General features: G+C 43.4%; 1 protein-coding gene across 1 annotated transcript in view; it reads left to right on the top strand.

Annotated features, from left to right (window-relative positions):
• The first annotated feature begins 9,481 nt into the window (after positions 1 to 9,481).
• LOC310800570 (diacylglycerol kinase zeta-like) overlaps positions 9,482 to 17,352 on the top strand; it is a 59,922-nt gene continuing 52,051 nt past the window's right edge. Inside the window, exons 1-7 of the mRNA XM_083663186.1 lie at positions 9,482 to 10,554; positions 12,011 to 12,119; positions 14,139 to 14,234; positions 14,388 to 14,465; positions 14,539 to 14,595; positions 15,721 to 15,789; positions 17,011 to 17,082. Of these exons, the coding sequence (XP_083519312.1) occupies positions 9,497 to 10,554; positions 12,011 to 12,119; positions 14,139 to 14,234; positions 14,388 to 14,465; positions 14,539 to 14,595; positions 15,721 to 15,789; positions 17,011 to 17,082 (1,539 nt within the window). The 5' untranslated portion in view covers positions 9,482 to 9,496. The remainder of the gene's footprint in view (positions 10,555 to 12,010; positions 12,120 to 14,138; positions 14,235 to 14,387; positions 14,466 to 14,538; positions 14,596 to 15,720; positions 15,790 to 17,010; positions 17,083 to 17,352) is intronic.

Here is a 17,352-nt window from a genome sequence, read left to right on the forward strand (position 1 = left end):
ATGCTGATAGCCATAATGCTGATAGCCATAATGCTGATAGCAGAGCTAAATGGATGGATGTGATATTGCTGCTAGCAGCTCAGCTCGTCTGGCAAAGGAGAGAATCACCAAACTGAGCATCCCTGCTGCATCTGTTCAGTATAAAACACAAGACAGACAAAGACAGGGGCAGCTTGGGTAACACTGTAACATGTTCTGGATGTGTGAAATGTATTAGGGTAAATAATTAAAATATAAAACTTTTTAAAAATAATGAAAATGTACTTTTACTTGAGTAGCCTACTTTTAAATAGGTTACCTTTTTACTGTTACGTGAGTAATTAACTGGACTAGTACTTGAGTTAATTTTCACTAAACACACATGCTGTACTTGTGCTTGAGTAGGATTTGTCTGTGCTCTTTCCACCTCTGCTGTCAAGTCAACTTTACTTGTATAGCCATTAATCACTTTTACAATCTCAAAGGGCTTCGTAATGCTCACATGTTTGTTTATTTGTTTATTTAAAAGGATCCCCATTAGCTGACGCCTAGATGACTGCTAGTCTTCCTGGGGTCCAAGACAACAATACACATTACATGACGGACAAAGAATAAAACAAAATGACAAAACAGAACACACAAAAATAAAACATCAAATACGAATAAGACTAAAAGATATAAAAAGAATAAATACCGGTAAATAGATAAAAAATAAATAAATAAATAAAAAGAAACACAAATAAAAAGCCGAATCTAAAAACTAAGACTAAAAATATTGTAATCAGAATAGTGTATTTGCGTGTATGTAGGATCTGAGTTTCCTTTTAAAGCAAGCCTTCCATTGATAGAACGAATAACAGCTGGAAGACAGTTCCATGATGCACATAGGCTATTGAACATAGACTGTATAAAACATATGGACGCAGCCACTGTGACATCACCGTGACATCATGATGCACATATTGAACATAGACTGTATAAGACGTAGCCACTGGGACATCACCATGACATCATGATGCACATATTGAACATAGACTGTATAAACATATGGACGTAGCCACTGTGACATCACTGTGACATCACGATGCACATATTGAACATAGTTCTTTCTTTTTTGACAGAGCCACAGTGCTGCTGTCACAGTGCTGCTGTCGGCGAGCTGTACAATCACTGGACAGGCAACCTGCCATTCATGCCCCAAAGTTAACTTGGTTTGTAGTACAACCGATGCTGGAATAAAACACATTTCAGAATTTACCATTCAGTCCTAATTCCTCCCCCAATTCCAAGTCTCAAATCCGAGAGAGAGAGACGACAGTAAACACTACCGCAAGGCACTCTGGGTATTATGGTGACACAGGTTGGCTTAGGAGCGTTTGCGAGGCTAGCAGGCTAGCTAGCTTCCATTGTTTTCTCAGAGGCGGTCTTTCGGGGAAGGGGCTCTAGCTGTGGTATATGCTAAATATACCACAGCTGTGAACCAATCAGATTGCTTGATTTGAGAGAGCTGTTTTATAATGAGGTAATAATTAAGGGAAAATAGGGTCATTTTCCCATTGGCTTCTAATCTATACAATCAGACTTATCTTTGCAGCCATAGACTGTAAACGGGTGAGTTATAGAAAAATTCACCCACTGCTTAGCTATAGAGACCAAAAACATAAATGTGTTTTTTTTATAGGTTACGCGATTTTCAGAAAACACTTCATAAGTCATAAAGGGGTCCTCATTTGTGAAGATTATAACTTGCTGAACATGACATTTGCTGTTTCATACACTTTTGTTAACCACAGACCTTTTGCATGCATATGCATTTAACCAAAATCCCCATACAAAAATCCCATTGACTTTTACACTAAATAACCGGAACTAGCATGACTAGCTGAGTTGGCCTACAAAAAAAATAAATAATACATCATCACTGTCCCCTTCCTCTTTGTACTTCACTTCAATTGTTTTTATCATTTTTGTAAAAAGAAGATATGTTTACTCTACTTACAGATATCATGTCTGCAATATATATCCAGTGTAGCTATTAAATGTTAAAGGGCTTGCCATACAGTGACTTCACTGATAACACAATATTACAGTTTGTTCAATTAAAATGCGAGCTCTCTTCCTGTGTTAAGTGGATGGATCCATAATGCAGCAGCGTGAGAGCCTTGAAGTGTTAATGAAGAGTATTCTGGGATGTTGAGTGGGCCCATTCATCTCCACACAAGCGGCACTGAAGTGAGCTGAGACAAAAGCACACGCCTGACAGTGAGCTGATCCTAGACCAGCACCAGCAGCCTGATGGTGAGCTGGTCCTAGAGCAGCACCAGCAGGCTGATGTTTAGCTGATCCTAGACCAGCGTGGGCAGCCTGACTGTGAGCTGATCCTAGACCAGCGCCAGCAGCCTGACTGTGAGCTGATCCTAGACCAGCACCAGCAGGCTGATGTTTAGCTGATCCTAGACCAGCGTCGGCAGCCTGACTGTGAGCTGATCCTAGAGCAGCACCAGCCTGATGGTGAGCTGATCCTAGACCAGCAGGTTGATGTTTAGCTGATCCTAGACCAGCATGGGCAGCCTGACTGTGAGCTGATCCTAGACCAGCGCCAGCAGCCTGACTGTGAGCTGATCCTAGACCAGCACCAGCAGCCTGACTGTGAGCTGATCCTAGACCAGCTCCAGCAGCCTGACAGTGAGCTGATCCTAGACCAGCATCAGCAGTCTGGTGATGCCGCATGCCTGCCGGCCTCAGCTGCACTCGGGTCAGCTGCCCACGCCAACATGAAGCAGTGTGACAAGATGCCACTTTGACACCAGTGGCTCCACTGACAGCAGCCGTGCGCCTGCATGTGTGTGTATGTGTGTGTGTGTGGGTGTGTGTGTGTGTGTGTGTGTGTGTGTGTGTGTGTGTGTGTGTGTGTGTGTGTGTGTGTGTGTGTGTGTGTGTGTGTGTGTGTGTGTGTGGGTGTGTGTGTGGGTGTGTGTGGGTGTGTGTGTACGTGCGCGCGCGCGCGTGTGTGTGTGTGTACATGCGTGTGTGCATCCAGCTCCTAAGATTTAACACTTGGTTTTTTCAACTCGCTAATTGAGAGTTGTTTCAGTCATCATCATAAATGTGCAGGAACCAGTTGGTTATGTATACTGTATAATGTATACTGTATACTGTATACTGTATAATGTATACTCCAGTGTTTTCACAATCTGTTGAGGATTTTGAAAGTTGTCTAGTGTATCCTAAGCTTTAGTTTCTCTCTCTCTCTAGTCTCACTGAATCTCGATCTCTCTCTCTCTCTCTCTCTCTCTCTCTCTCTCCCTCTCTGTTGTTCTCCCTCGCTGGTCCTGCCTCTCAGTTTGTTTATCCTCCTCATCCATCCAGGACTGACTGAACGCTTCCTCTCAGGTCGTATAAACCATACCTGCTAGACTGGTAGACTGCTAGACTGCTACTGGTAGACTGCTAGACTGCTACTGGTAGACTGCTAGACTGCTACTGGTAGACTGCTAGACTGCTACTGGTAGACTGCTAGACTGGTACTGGTAGACTGCTAGACTGCTACTGGTAGACTGCTAGATTGGTACTGGTAGACTGGTTAGATACTGGTGGACTCCCAGTCCAGAGCACCTTAGTCTCAGGGAGTGTTTACTGTAGATGTATTAAATGCAGCGCTGTGATTGTTGGCTACTTGTTGAGGAGTATAATTTTAGGTCATGTTCTGTGGACTTTGAAGCAGATCCAGGACTACTGTGTGTTACTGCTGGATGCAGTCTTTCAAGATAATATTAATCAGTGAATGTTTGTAGTTTAGTCTGCCTGTCAGAGTTGCTACGCAGGTCTGGAAAGTCTGGAAGTATTAAAAAACTATTTGATCACTTCCAGCTCTTGAATTTGAAAAAAAAGAGGGGAGGAGAGACAAAATTAATAAAATAAAATAAAGTCTTAAAAGTATTACCGGTAAGTCTTAAAGTATTAAAACTGTATTTGATAATTTCTAGCTCTTGAATTTGCGAATTTGAAAAGAAAAAAGAAAAAAGTATTATAAAAATGTATAAAGTATTGTGGTTCAGATTCAACACACATAATTATAGCCTTTATGTTTTTGTAGACCCACTTTGAGTCCACAGTTGATGTGAAGAATAATGTTCAGATAGAGGGATGCTCTTATTACCCAGCCGCTGTCAGCAATCAGTATGCAGCAATATCAGATATACCCTGCAACAAAATGAATCACATCCAGTCAAGAACATTGGGGCTGGAATAATATGGAAAAATATGTCATTTTAAAATGTACATACTGTATACTGTAAGAAGAACCCTGACAATTATCCCACACATTCTGATATTTGTGGCTGTGAAGAACAATCTTCATCTATACAGTCATATGACCTACAGGGGCAAGATATCTGTGTAAATCATATTGAACACCAGACAACATCTTCAAAACAAATCAAGGTCTGGAAAAGTATGGGATTTTTTCATTAAAAATGTTTAGGAACATGCTAACACACACTGAATGACACAGATGACACAATTCAAATAGAGCAGTGTTTTACTGCAGTCAGTCAAAGTGACACATTGATGCTTGGTTAATATTAATATTTGGTTTGTAAATGGTGAATGGACTGCACTTTTCTAGTCTGTGTTTTAATACACCTACTGTACATTCACCCACACACAACCAGCTGGCACAACCAATAATAGCAATTTGGGGTTCAGTATCCTGATCCAACGACACTCACATGGAGACTGGACCCGATCGGATCGAGCCATCGACCTTTTGATTAGCTCGACCTCCTGAGCCACAGCTGCTCACAGTGCCTCGATGTTCCTCTTTACAAGCTTTAATTATAATTAATAACTGCTTGATTGGATTTATATAGTGCATTTCTAGATACTTCACATACAGTATCAGAGGAGGGAGGGGGACTGAACTCATCCACCACCAAGGGCGTAGGTTTGATTTGGAAAGTGGTGGGCACATTTGGCAGGGTGTCTGCAGACCCCCTAGGGGTGTCCAGGGGCATGCCCCCCTGGAATAATTTGTTTTTACATTTTCAAGTAAAATGCATCAACCCGGTGCACTTTGAAAGCAAAATGAAGAGGTTAGATCTATGAAGAACTACATACATCACATTAATATGCTGTGGCTTTACAATGATCAAACATTTTTGTGTCTCCTTATGCATACAGAATTCAGTCAATTCTCTCTCACTCTTAATTAAGAACATTCACATATCCAAAAACAAAGACTGAACCATATATCTTCTCTCTCTCCATTTATTTAATGACCAAACACATCAGCACAGCAGGGAAATCAATGTAGAACCTTATTTATACTGTACTGTAGCATTCAGAATATCAGAAACACACATGCGCCTATCCCAACAGCAGAACAGCGTAACAGTCCCAACAGCAGAACAGCGTAACAGTCCCAACAGCAGAACAGCGTAACAGTCCCAACAGCAGAACAGCGTAACAGTCCCAACAGCAGAACAGCGTAACAGTCCCAACAGCAGAACAGCGTAACAGTCCCAACAGCAGAACAGCGTAACAGTCCGGCACAGCTCCTAAATCAGAGCTGTCCAAATTATTTCATATGAAGGGCTAAAATTTAATCTGGATGGAGGGCCGTGGACCAAAAATAATTTACAAGACATAAATACAGGCTTTTCACATGCCCTGTTTTCCTCGTGTTCAGGTCACAGTTCAAAACTGATTATTGTTTCTGCTGATGCTAATCAAACCCAAGTTGTCAGGGTGAGTTAAAAATCATTATGTGAAGCTGGAAATGAGGTCCAGGGTGTAAAAAAAACCCTAAACTAAACTAAAAGAAGAAAACTGCTGCACCACCTCTGCTCATTATGGCATTAGATACCCTTCAAACCGAATCATGGACGTCTGTTTGAAGTTTGAAGGCCTTGTGTCTGTTCAGACACTGCTGTGGTTCCCTGTGTGCTCAGTTCCTGCTATACAAAGTCCCAATTAATATTGATGAATTTTCTTTGTGATATTGGTGATGTGTCACAGTCACTTGGACACTTGCTTTGTCAACCTGTAAACCTTCCATAAATATTCATTAGGGGAGTCATTATAATCTTCCACAGGCCACGGGCTTTGGAAATATCTAGCGCCCCTTTCATGTCTGTTCCATTACACAGATATTTCCCCTGCACAAGACGTTAGTTCATTCACATTTTCTGCATCAGGTGGGGTTTGCTGCCTTGCTCAAGGCCTCCTTGATAGGGCTGGGCAATATGGCTAACAACAATATCACTCTAATTATAAGGATGGTTTTGCTTACAAAGTCACATTTTAAATAACCAAATTGATGTTCCTCACATTGAACTGCATGGTGATGTCAACCAAACTAAAATTTTAAAAATGTTTCCATCTCTCCTTTTGTCAATTTTTCAATAAAATTAGCTTATTAGCAACATCACAACAATATATCTTGATATATAAGTTGACAGTGGTTTATTTCAGCAATTCTACCGGTTGGTAAAAACAACTGTAATTAGCAACATTGAATTATTTTGCTGTAACAGTAAAATCAAATAATAAGCTAAAAGAACACAATTTGCAATTAGGCTAAATCACAGTAATTCCACTCAAAATCACTAAACCAATAATATTGAATTATTGCCCAGCTTTACTGTAGCAATATGGCGACTTTTGTTAGGTGGTCTGCCTCTCTGACCTTTAGACCAAAGATTCACAACGAGACGAGTTGAAACTTGCAACTACTTGCAACCAGCCCCTGCGACATGACAAGCTGCATTGCTGGTGATGGCATCAACCGGCTGGAGTCAAGATGAGACGGGCCAGTTTACACCGCTACAACTTTTCCCTGCAACGTTCTAAAACGGTTTTGTCTCGTTGCAAATTGGTGAAAACTGGGCTTTAGGCTGTCTGAACTATAGCTGTTGCCTCAGAACTGCCCACATAAAGTAATATTGTAGCTAGTTGGCTATCTAAACTAAACGTATAATCAGATGTCTGTAAATGCTACTATGTAGTAGGCTATGCACCTACATTGCAACAATAGCATCATAATTAGCTGTCAGACCTGCTTTTGTCCAGCTAGTGTTAACTCTAGCTGGACTTTGATACCATTGTTTGGTTGTGCTGACGTGGGCGTGTTAGCTCGGTCAACAGAGACAGAAATAGATAGATGTGCTTTCATTGGTTTCACTTTATACATTGACGTATGACATGGGGCTACTTTGGTCGCCATATGCTAAGGGTTAGATTACCTCGGGAGGCCTGGGGATGCGCCAGCCTGGCCCCGAGTGAGTGAGCGAGCGAGGCCGGTTACCTGATCACTGATTGGCTGATGGTCAGACAGGTTGCAGGTGTGGTGGCAGAGTGAAAGTGAGGAGGTAGTTCTATAAATAGCATGGCATGGTTTCCCAGCGCCAGGCGCCAGGTCACAGGTTCTATAAATAGCATGGTGTGGTTTCCCAGCACTAAGCTGCTGTTGCTGCCTGCTGGCATGGCAGGCACCCTGCTGATAAGCAGTTAGAGAACCAGCGCTACCTGTTGCTGGTCGCATCACGACCTGCAGCTAAGCTGGAGTCACTAGTCCCATTGATCCCTAAAATGCAACATGAACCAGGCTAACCACAGTGTGCCTCAATATAAAACGGATCCCTAAAATACAACATGAACCAGGCTAACCACAGTGTGCCTGAACATAAAACTACATGCCCTGAGAACCTCAAGAACTCTGTCAAGCTCAAACTGAGATGGATCCAGGCCTAACACTGGGTGACTGCAGTATAATTAGCTCCTCCTCTGGTTGAAGATGTGCTTTTTAACTATTGTCAGTTGTATTGTCTGCTTGTTATGCTTTTAACTCTGTAGCACTCTGAGCTTTCTCACTGGGGACCCGGGACCGTTTCCGAGCCCACTTGTCCCCAAATTGACCCCTGGTCTGGTTAATTTGATGAGTGTGAACGTTGTGTTCCGTGCTCTAGGTGTGGAACAGCCAAAGCTGACAGGGTTCACTTGAAAAGGTGGTCTGGGGAACGCATGGGTGTGCCCGGAGACGGAACACTTGCGGATGTGAACGGCAACTGTACTGAACCATGTAGACAACACACGGGCAAGGATACACTCCAAGCGTAGTTAATGATGCAAGTGTACTCTGCAAGTGTTCCCTTCCCTTCCCAAGCACAGACGAAATGTTGTAATGTGAAAGCTGACCAGCGGAGGAGAGGGGAGGGGGAGGCAATCGTACTTCGGCATGGAACAAAGCAATTATTCCCAGTGAGAAAGCACCCTGAGATTTTTTTTGAATGAGGAGTGCAGTACAAATAAAATGCATTATTATTATTATTATTATTATTATTATTATTATTATTATTATTATTATTATTATTATTATTACCTTTATTATTATTATTATTATTATTATTATTATTATTTATCAGTGAAATCAGCTGGCAGACTCTCGGCCCTCCATGGCTCATGGTTTGACACTGCCCTTGAGTAGAGTGTTTTCTCCACAGGTTCTAAATGGTTAACCAGAGCTGATGACGTTGTGATGACGTCTTTCAGTGACATCCAGGACTAGGCTAAATCACAGCCGATGGGGATGATTTAGACATCTATGCCAGGACATCGAGCTGACTTCGAAATATGACGTTACCATGAATGGGCATATTCAGTTATTCTGCTAGCAGCTTTATACATAATTATGTCCAGATTCACAATTTATGCTACATTTTCAAAAATGTATATAGTGCTCCAACGGGAATTTGAACCCAGGATATCCAGCATGGCAGCACACTACTTAGGCATAGGCATATAGGCATAGGCAGACACAAGCTAATGACTGGTGGTTTAATGTGGCCCTAATTACTGTTGTTGTCTCTGTCACAACAGTGATGACAGCTTCCTCTTGTCCTGCTGGTCCCCCTGGGGGGAAAACCCCCCACGTTCTCTGGGCTTTTAATCATTCATGTTACCTGTTCCTGTGCTTAGTAACACTACCTACCCTTGTTTGAGTGACATATCTGGCATCCAATAAAATGTAATGCTCAAAAGTGCATTGTTGCACCTTGTTCTGGAGGTCATGGTGCTCTAGCTCACTAGGATTGGAAACAGCTACATAGACAAGTTGATAATCGGTTTTAACGAGAAGTTTCAATGTTATTCTGGCTCACTTGACGCTTTTGTGGCTTCAGTCTACACGCAAATCGTTATCACACCAGCTGTGTGTAAATGCGAAATAAAAGGTGAGGACGCAACGCTAGTTTGCCGTTTTATGCGGACGGTTGTCATCTAAACATGGCCTTAAAAGAGACTAGCACTGGACAACTTTTAGGTCTTGTTTTAAGGACCAAGGATACAGCTTATCGAATACATAAAACTTATTTTCCACCTTTCTATTTGATAGGTAGTACTGCTTGCAAAGTTTGCATTAGACTCTAGGTTTACTAGCTCTAGACTAAAAGCTGACTGATTTTTGCGCCCAACAGCCGCAGAGGAGCGTTCAGAAGGCCGCCTTCTCGCTGCATCCAACATGGATACCTTTTTCCGCCGTCACTTTAAGAGGAAGGAGGCGGGTCTGCGGGGCAACGAGGAGGCCAAGTCCTGTGGCCAGCGCCGGCCGAGCGTGGCCGTCTCGTCCAGCAAGGCCCGCCGCAGGTCCAGCGTGGGCCTGCCTTCCTCTAACCTGGCCCAGCGCCGCCGCTCCAGCCTCCAGCTGCAGGGGGGCCTGCCGTGCACCGGGGGGCGCTGTACGGGTGGCGGACGGCTGGCCAATGAGGCTGGTCACTGTAAAGGGGCGGAGCATATCCGCAGGCGCTCCAGCACCACCACCCCCAGCGTCAACCCGCGATTCGCCGTGCGCCGGAGGAAGGTGGGGAAGCTGCGGACCATCGACACCCAACTGCTGGGCCCATCCATGCTGCTCGCCAGTCTGATCCAGATGGCCGAGGAGGAGGAAGGGGAGGGGCTGGGGGCGGGGCTACCGGCTGCGGAGGGGGAGGTGCTTGGGGCGGGGCTACCGGCCGGAGAGCAGCAGGTGGAGGTGAAGGGAGGAGCCGGCGATGGGCAGATACTCTCACGCTCTGGTAGCCTCCACTCAGACGGAGACCACGATATCAGTGACTACTCCACCCATAACGACAGCCAATCAGAAAGCAGCCATCTGTCTGAGGCTGAGCAGCTAGCCGAGGACGACGATCGGCACGGCGCCCTCTCCCCTTCCTGCTCGGCGCTGCAGCTGCTGACCAAGACTCCCCAGCTGCCGTCCACGTGGCGGCCCCTCCTCCGAGCCCCTCGCTGCCTGAGGAGAAACTCATCTCGTGGTTTGGCGGGAGACTCCACACCCTATGACCGGGGAGACTCCGCCCGCTACAGCCGGCACCACGCCCCCAACCAGAGGAGGAAGAGGAGGGTCTCCAGCATATCCAAGGCTGGAAGCCCCTGGCCAGGAAGAGGCCCCCCGCTGCCCAACCGTAGGAGTTCAGTCTGCCATCTCAGCCACCCGGCCCTCTGCCGGGGCCGCGACTCCCTCGGCCCACTGGGGGCCCACCAGTACGACCCCCGCCTGGAGAGCTGGAGTGGTTTCCTGCTGTATGTAGTCCTGACCGCCTTCATGTTTAGGTGTTCATGAGAGAAACACTTCTATCCTCAGCCTGATGTTAGGACTCTGACAAACACGTTGCTTCCATTCCAACTTGTCAACATACTGACCTTTGGTCAGGACTCCTTGGTGTCACTTTTTAACACATCGGGTCCCTTTTCATCATTTGTTAATGTGCAGGGTGATCCAATAGACTTCTATAGAACTCCCACAATAGAGAGCCGCAGGAATGAGTCCGGAAGTATACTTCCGGGTTCTTCAGTGGAAAAGACTATGGGATTTAACATGGGAGTTTCGCTTAAAAGCACAAAATAAGGTCTGTGGTGAACAAAGGTTTATGGGAACGCGAATCTGGGTTCTGCATGATAATCTTCACAAACGTGAATAACTTTTAGGCCTTTTGGAACGTAAATGGGTTTTGTTTAAATGCGATTTTTATAAAACGCGATTGGTTAGATGCTCAGTTAGAAACAAAAAGGATATATACTGTATATATATATATATATATATATATATATATACCATATATATACCATATATATATACCATATATATATATATATATATATACTGTATATATACATATATATATATAAATACTGTAAAGGGGTCCGGTTCTCAAAATAGGATCAAGCTCGTGTCTAACTGAACCAGACCCGCTACAACAATAACAGAATGGCTTTGCACAAGAATGATCATACCAGAAGTCAAACAAACGGGAGTGCTTACCTGGGACAGGTTGGGGCGATGATAGATAGACAGCCTTGGCTTCAATGGACAGCCCAGTCTGTGGTGTGGAGACTAGCTACAGGCAGCCTCCGCTCATAAGATGCTATTGAAAAATAAGTACAGTATCACACACACTCACACCCATACGTGAAAACAGAGGGAAGAGTCTCTAGGGCACAGCAGTGACAGAGTATCCGTGGCTGGCTTCGTTTAGCACTGGGGGGAGCTGGCAGCGGAAATGCCACCTCATATAAAACTACCATAAGCCACTCCCACTTCCTGTCTAATAACCTTGTACAAAGCAGTAAATTGCAATATCATAAATCACTCGACAAAGTAAACAAGGGGGTCTCTGACAATCACATATCAACCTGTGACAATACTGTATGCCTGTTGGTGTATTGTATTTTTTTATTTTGTCGAATAAATTCATTCATTCATTCACTGCAATTCCTCATGTCTCCAGCAAGTCACCCGCCAAGTGTGAAGTCAATCGGACGAATGGTTCTCGACATATGCGAAGGATACACACAGACACACAAACAGTTTCCTGGATTTACTAGACATTTGAAATTGTGTTGGGGGAGAGGAAAGACCAGGAAGACGATCGCTGAAGACAACACACAACACACTATCTTCTCTCCAGGTGTAGGCCTATAAAGAATATTGTTGATGTTCTATCCCTTTAAAAGGCCCGTTGTCCTCCTGTGGTTTCAGGAAAGCCATTGCGAAGTCTGGTCTGCAGCATGTTGGGACGCAGCCCGGCGTGGCAACACCCAGCCGGACCGACCCGCTACTGGAGCCCAGCAGCACCGTCGACTGGAGCGTGAGTCCCCTCCACACAACATATCAACAACTCATGAAGACTAGCTAACGAGCAGCTAACATCAACAACTCTTGAAGAGTAGCTAACGGGCAGCTAACATCAATAACTCATCACTCTCTAATGGGCAGCTAACATCAACAACTCATGAAGACTAGCTAATGGGCAGCTACAGTAACATCAACAACTCATGAAGACTAGCTAACAGGCAGCTAACATCAATAACTCATGAAGACTAGCTAACAGGCAGCTAACATCAATAACTCATGAAGACTAGCTAACGGGCAGCTAACATAAATAACTCATGAAGACTAGCTAACGGGCAGCTAACATCAATAACTCATGAAGACTAGCTAACAGCTACAGTAACATCAACAACTCATGAAGACTAGCTAACGGGCAGCTAACATCAATAACTCATGAAGACTAGCTAACGGGCAGCTAACATCAATAACTCATCACTCTCTAATGGGCAGCTAACATCAACAACTCATGAAGACTAGCTAATGGTCAGCTACAGTAACATCAATAACTCATGAAGACTAGCTAATGGGCAGCTAACATCAATAACTCATCACTCTCTAACGGGCAGCTAACATCAACAACTCATGAAGACTAGCTAACGGGCAGCTAACATCAATAACTCATCACTAGCTAATGGGCAGCTAACATAAATAACTCATAAAGACTAGCTAATGGGCAGCTAACATCAACAACTCATGAAGACTAGCTAACGGGCAGCTAACATCAATAACTCATGAAGACTAGCTAACGGGCAGCTAACATCAATAACTCATCACTAGCTAACGGGCAGCTAACATACATAACTCATGAAGACTAGCTAACGGGCAGCTAACATCAATAACTCATCACTAGCTAATGGGCAGCTAACATCAATAACTGTACAACAATGGCAGTACTATAGGTTTTCGACTTGGGGTCTGGACCACCAGGGGTTTTAGGGGGTCCCCAGCAAATCGATAAATTATTAAACTTCACCATTATTTAATTATAAGAAGTTAACATTATTAGAGAATGTAGAACAGTGCTTCCCAATCTTAGGGTTGCGACCCTAAGTGGGGTCACCTGGAATTCAAAAAGGGTCGCCTGAAATGTATATATATATATATATATTTTTTTTAACACCAGACCCAATTTAATACTACCGAAGATGATTAGGGTCACTTGGGACTTTTTTTTTATTAAAAAAAAGAAAAAAGAATCTGAGTTTAAAGTGATAATCTCTAAGATTTCAGCGTTGTTCTCTTGGGTGACACCTATGGCGATGAATGGTAATTGCAGGTGACATCCAAACGTGTTGCATCATGTGACATTACTAATGTCATAATGTCACTATATACTGCAAAGGCTTCCATCAATGGACCATAGCCTCAATCAACATTGTGAGTGACTCTGATATATACTGTATATATTTTATTTAGATGAAATAAAATGTGGGTCCAAGAGACAAAATCTCATCATCTGTGTCTCTAATGTGAACTAAATTAGGGGTCCTTAATATGAAGGGGGGGGGGCACATGAGAAGCACTGTTATGGGAAAACACTGGCTGATATTCAAATATACATAAGTTTGAAGCCCTCAGGCCACAACCACACGCATAGTAAAATTGTAGCAGCACACATGATAAAGTCAAAAATCCATATTTCCATTGTAGCCCTCGTTGTACAAAGCAATTGCCATCATGGTTCTGTTTTTTACCTGGACTCCTTTCATCAGTGAACTTCTTCAAAAAGTCTCCCTAATATTCATTCACATTCAGTGAAGCGATGCAGAGTTGTATCATGGATGAAAACAATAACAGAAATACGGGGTCAGCCAAGGACAGACCGCTGTCCTCAAGCTCTAAATATTATTTATTAATTGACTTGTTTTAATTATGTATCTTATCAACCAATCAGAACAGCTGTATTGAAGAACAGCTTTTGCTTTTATGTGCAATATTCAAATAAAGTGGCCAATTAAGTGTGATTGTGATACCTGACTGATTTTATCTGTCTCAGGACAACGCTCAGTTTGGAGACCACATCTGGTTTGAGACCAGCGGGTCCGGAGACTTCTGTTACGTCGGAGAGCAGTATTGCATCGCCAAGACACTGGTAAGTCAGAACACGCCCCGGCCCCCCTGTGGTCAGAGACACCACACTGCAGCCAGACTGTCTTCTCCTGGTCAAACTTAACACCAGCTGGATATGTACAAAATACAGCTATTATATAACTGTTTTAACACATCTGCTCTGATTTGTCCATAGCAAAAATCAGTGGCGAGGAAGAAGTGTGCTGGATGCAAGATATCGGTCCACACCATGTGTATTGAGCAGCTAGAAAAGGTAAAAGACCCATCTCTGGATCAGCAGCTTTAATCACAATTGTGTGTTCTCTTACACTCGTCTTTCTGTTCAGATTAATTTCAGGTGCAAGCCGTCATTCAGGGAGCCAGGATCCCGAGCGATTCGAGAGGTTAGTCTGACCGTATCTCTGCTGACTGGAGTGTGTCTAAGCTGCCGTGTTTTAAAGGAGGTATATGTGATTTTGTAGAAAGATTGAGTCAACACGGTTCCCATTCCCAGATCATCAAATACTGATGCTTTGGGTTGGTGTACGGTCCGGCACACCAACCCAAAGCATCAGTATTTGACGACCTGCGAATGAGAACCGGGTTTACTCAATCTTTCTCCAAAATCACATGTACAGTAGTACCTTTAAGTTGTTTGCTGTGTAACAGTCGCCCTTTTCCTCTTAGATATGATAGATGGTTATTTCCATCTTTTTTAGGCTATTTGTCAAAAGCAATAATTGACAGCTGATAGGTCTGTGTAACTGCGATTACATCCGCCTCTTATGTGAAGTGATTGGAGGAAGCGTTCGCGCGTCTCGTAAACACGTCAGCCAAAGTGACATTTCCGTTGTTGTGATTGAATGAGCTTAGAGCGAATAGAGTAGAGTTTGGGACTGTGTTTAGCGGTGATTGGATGAGGGTGGCCCGGAGAGGCGGTCATTAATCTCAACGCCACCGGCATACCTGAGAATACTGGAGGGAAATGTTTGGGAAGCAAAATGTGTTTTCATCGTTGTACCTGTCCTCCCTTTTCCTGGGGGCCAGGAGAAGTTTATTTTGCTTTGGATCCCAGGATCCTCTGTTCACGTTAGTTTCCAGATCAACCAACGATGCCTGGCCGCCGGGTCAAGCGAGCCCGACCGATAGGGCTGGCCGACAACTACTGTACGAGGGTCGACAGTGGGCCGTCCAGATAAAAGAATGCCTTCATTTCTCACAATCACTGAATGCTAATTCACAGTCCCAAACTGATGCACCATTTATGAGGTTATGGTTGGCGTGGAAGATGATGTTTCAGCCCCTAGACAACGAACGATGCCAAATTAATCAATGAAAACGGATACATCCACATGGGACCGTAACAGCTGGGAAGTCACCATGCACTTTGGTGTAATTGTCCCTCTCAGTCTCTTAAAAACTACTGGAACCCACAAAGGGATCTGACCAAATTCATGTGAAAAACATGTACAGTACATAAATGCTGAAAATGAAATGAATATGAAAATTAATATGCTGTGGTATTTCAGCCCACCGTTGTGCGACACCACTGGGTCCACAGGAGGCGCCAGACCGGAAAGTGTCGACAGTGTGGGAAGGTGAGGATGACTGAGCACAGACCAAACTTAGTTTAGGATTCAGGCTTAGTTTAGGATTCTGAGAGCTAATTAAGTTTAGGATTCTGAGAGCTGAGTTAGTTTAGGATTCTGAGAGCTGAGTATAGTTTAGGATTCTGAGAGCTGAGTTAGTTAGTTTAGGATTCTGAGAGCTAACTGAATTAGTTTAGGATTCTGAGAGCTAAATTAGTTTAGGATTCTGAGAGCTGAGTTAGTTTTAGGATTCTGAGAGCTAACTGAGTTAGTTTAGGATTCTGAGAGCTGAGTTAGTTTTAGGATTCTGAGAGCTGAGTTAGTTTTAGGATTCTGAGAGCTGAGTTAGTTTAGGATTCTGAGAGCTGAGTTAGTTTTAGGATTCTGAGAGCTGAGTTAGTTTTAGGATTCTGAGCTAACTGAGTTAGTTTAGGATTCTGAGAGCTAATTGAGTTAGTTTAGGATTCTGAGAGGTAACTGAGTTAGTTTAGGATTCTGAGAGGTAACTGAGTTAGTTTAGGATTCTGAGAGCTGAGTTAGTTTTAGGATTCTGAGCTAATTGAGTTAGTTTAGGATTCTGAGAGCTAATTGAGTTAGTTTAGGATTCTGAGAGCTAATTGAGTTAGTTTAGGATTCTGAGAGCTGAGTTAGTTTTAGGATTCTGAGAGCTAACTGAGTTAGTTTTAGGATTCTGAGAGCTGAGTTAGTTTTAGGATTCTGAGAGGTAACTGAGTTTAGGATTCTGAGCTAACTGAGTTAGTTTTAGGGTTCTGAGAGCTGACTGAGTTCGTTTAGGATTCTGAGAGGTGAGTTAGTTTTAGGGTTCTGAGAGGTAACTGAGTTTAGGATTCTGAGCTAACTGAGTTAGTTTTAGGGTTCTGAGAGCTAACTGAGTTAGTTTAGGATTCTGAAAGCTGACTGAGTTAGTTTAGGATTCTGAGAGTTGAGTTAGTTTTAGGATTCTGAGAGCTGACTGAGTTAGTTTAGGATTCTGAGAGCTGAGTTAGTTTTAGGATCCTGAGAGCTAAGCGAGTTAGTTTAGGATTCTGAGAGCTAACTGAGTTAGTTTAGGATTGTGAGAGCTAACTGAGTTAGTTTAGGATTGTGAGAGCTAACTGAGTTAGTTTAGGATTGTGAGAGCTAACTGAGTTAGTTTAGGATTGTGAGAGCTAACTGAGTTTGTTTTAGGATTCTGAGAGCTAACTGAGTTTCTTATTTGACCTCCAACAGGGATTCCAGCAGAAGTTTTCATTCCACAGCAAAGAGATTGTTGCCATCAGCTGCTCCTGGTGCAAACAGGCAGTAAGTCCTGCTGTTAGCTGTAGAGCAGTAGGCTATCATGGTGTAATGCTGCCCTCTAGAGATGCAGGAAAGCATAGTGTATAATGGCCCTTCATGTTGGAATAGGCACGATAGGTAAAGCACAGCTTTTCTGACATGCTATTAACAGTGTGCACTGTAAATGTTCATAATCCTCAAAATACACTTAACTTCAATTCACAACATTGTTGGCCGAACATTTCATGAATATCTCAATATTTTCTGAGATATTGAATATCGCTCCACATTCAA

The sequence above is a fragment of the Poromitra crassiceps genome, assembly GCF_964638095.1.
Source record: "Poromitra crassiceps genome assembly, chromosome: 30".
NCBI classification, from domain to species: Eukaryota; Metazoa; Chordata; class Actinopteri; order Beryciformes; family Melamphaidae; genus Poromitra; species Poromitra crassiceps.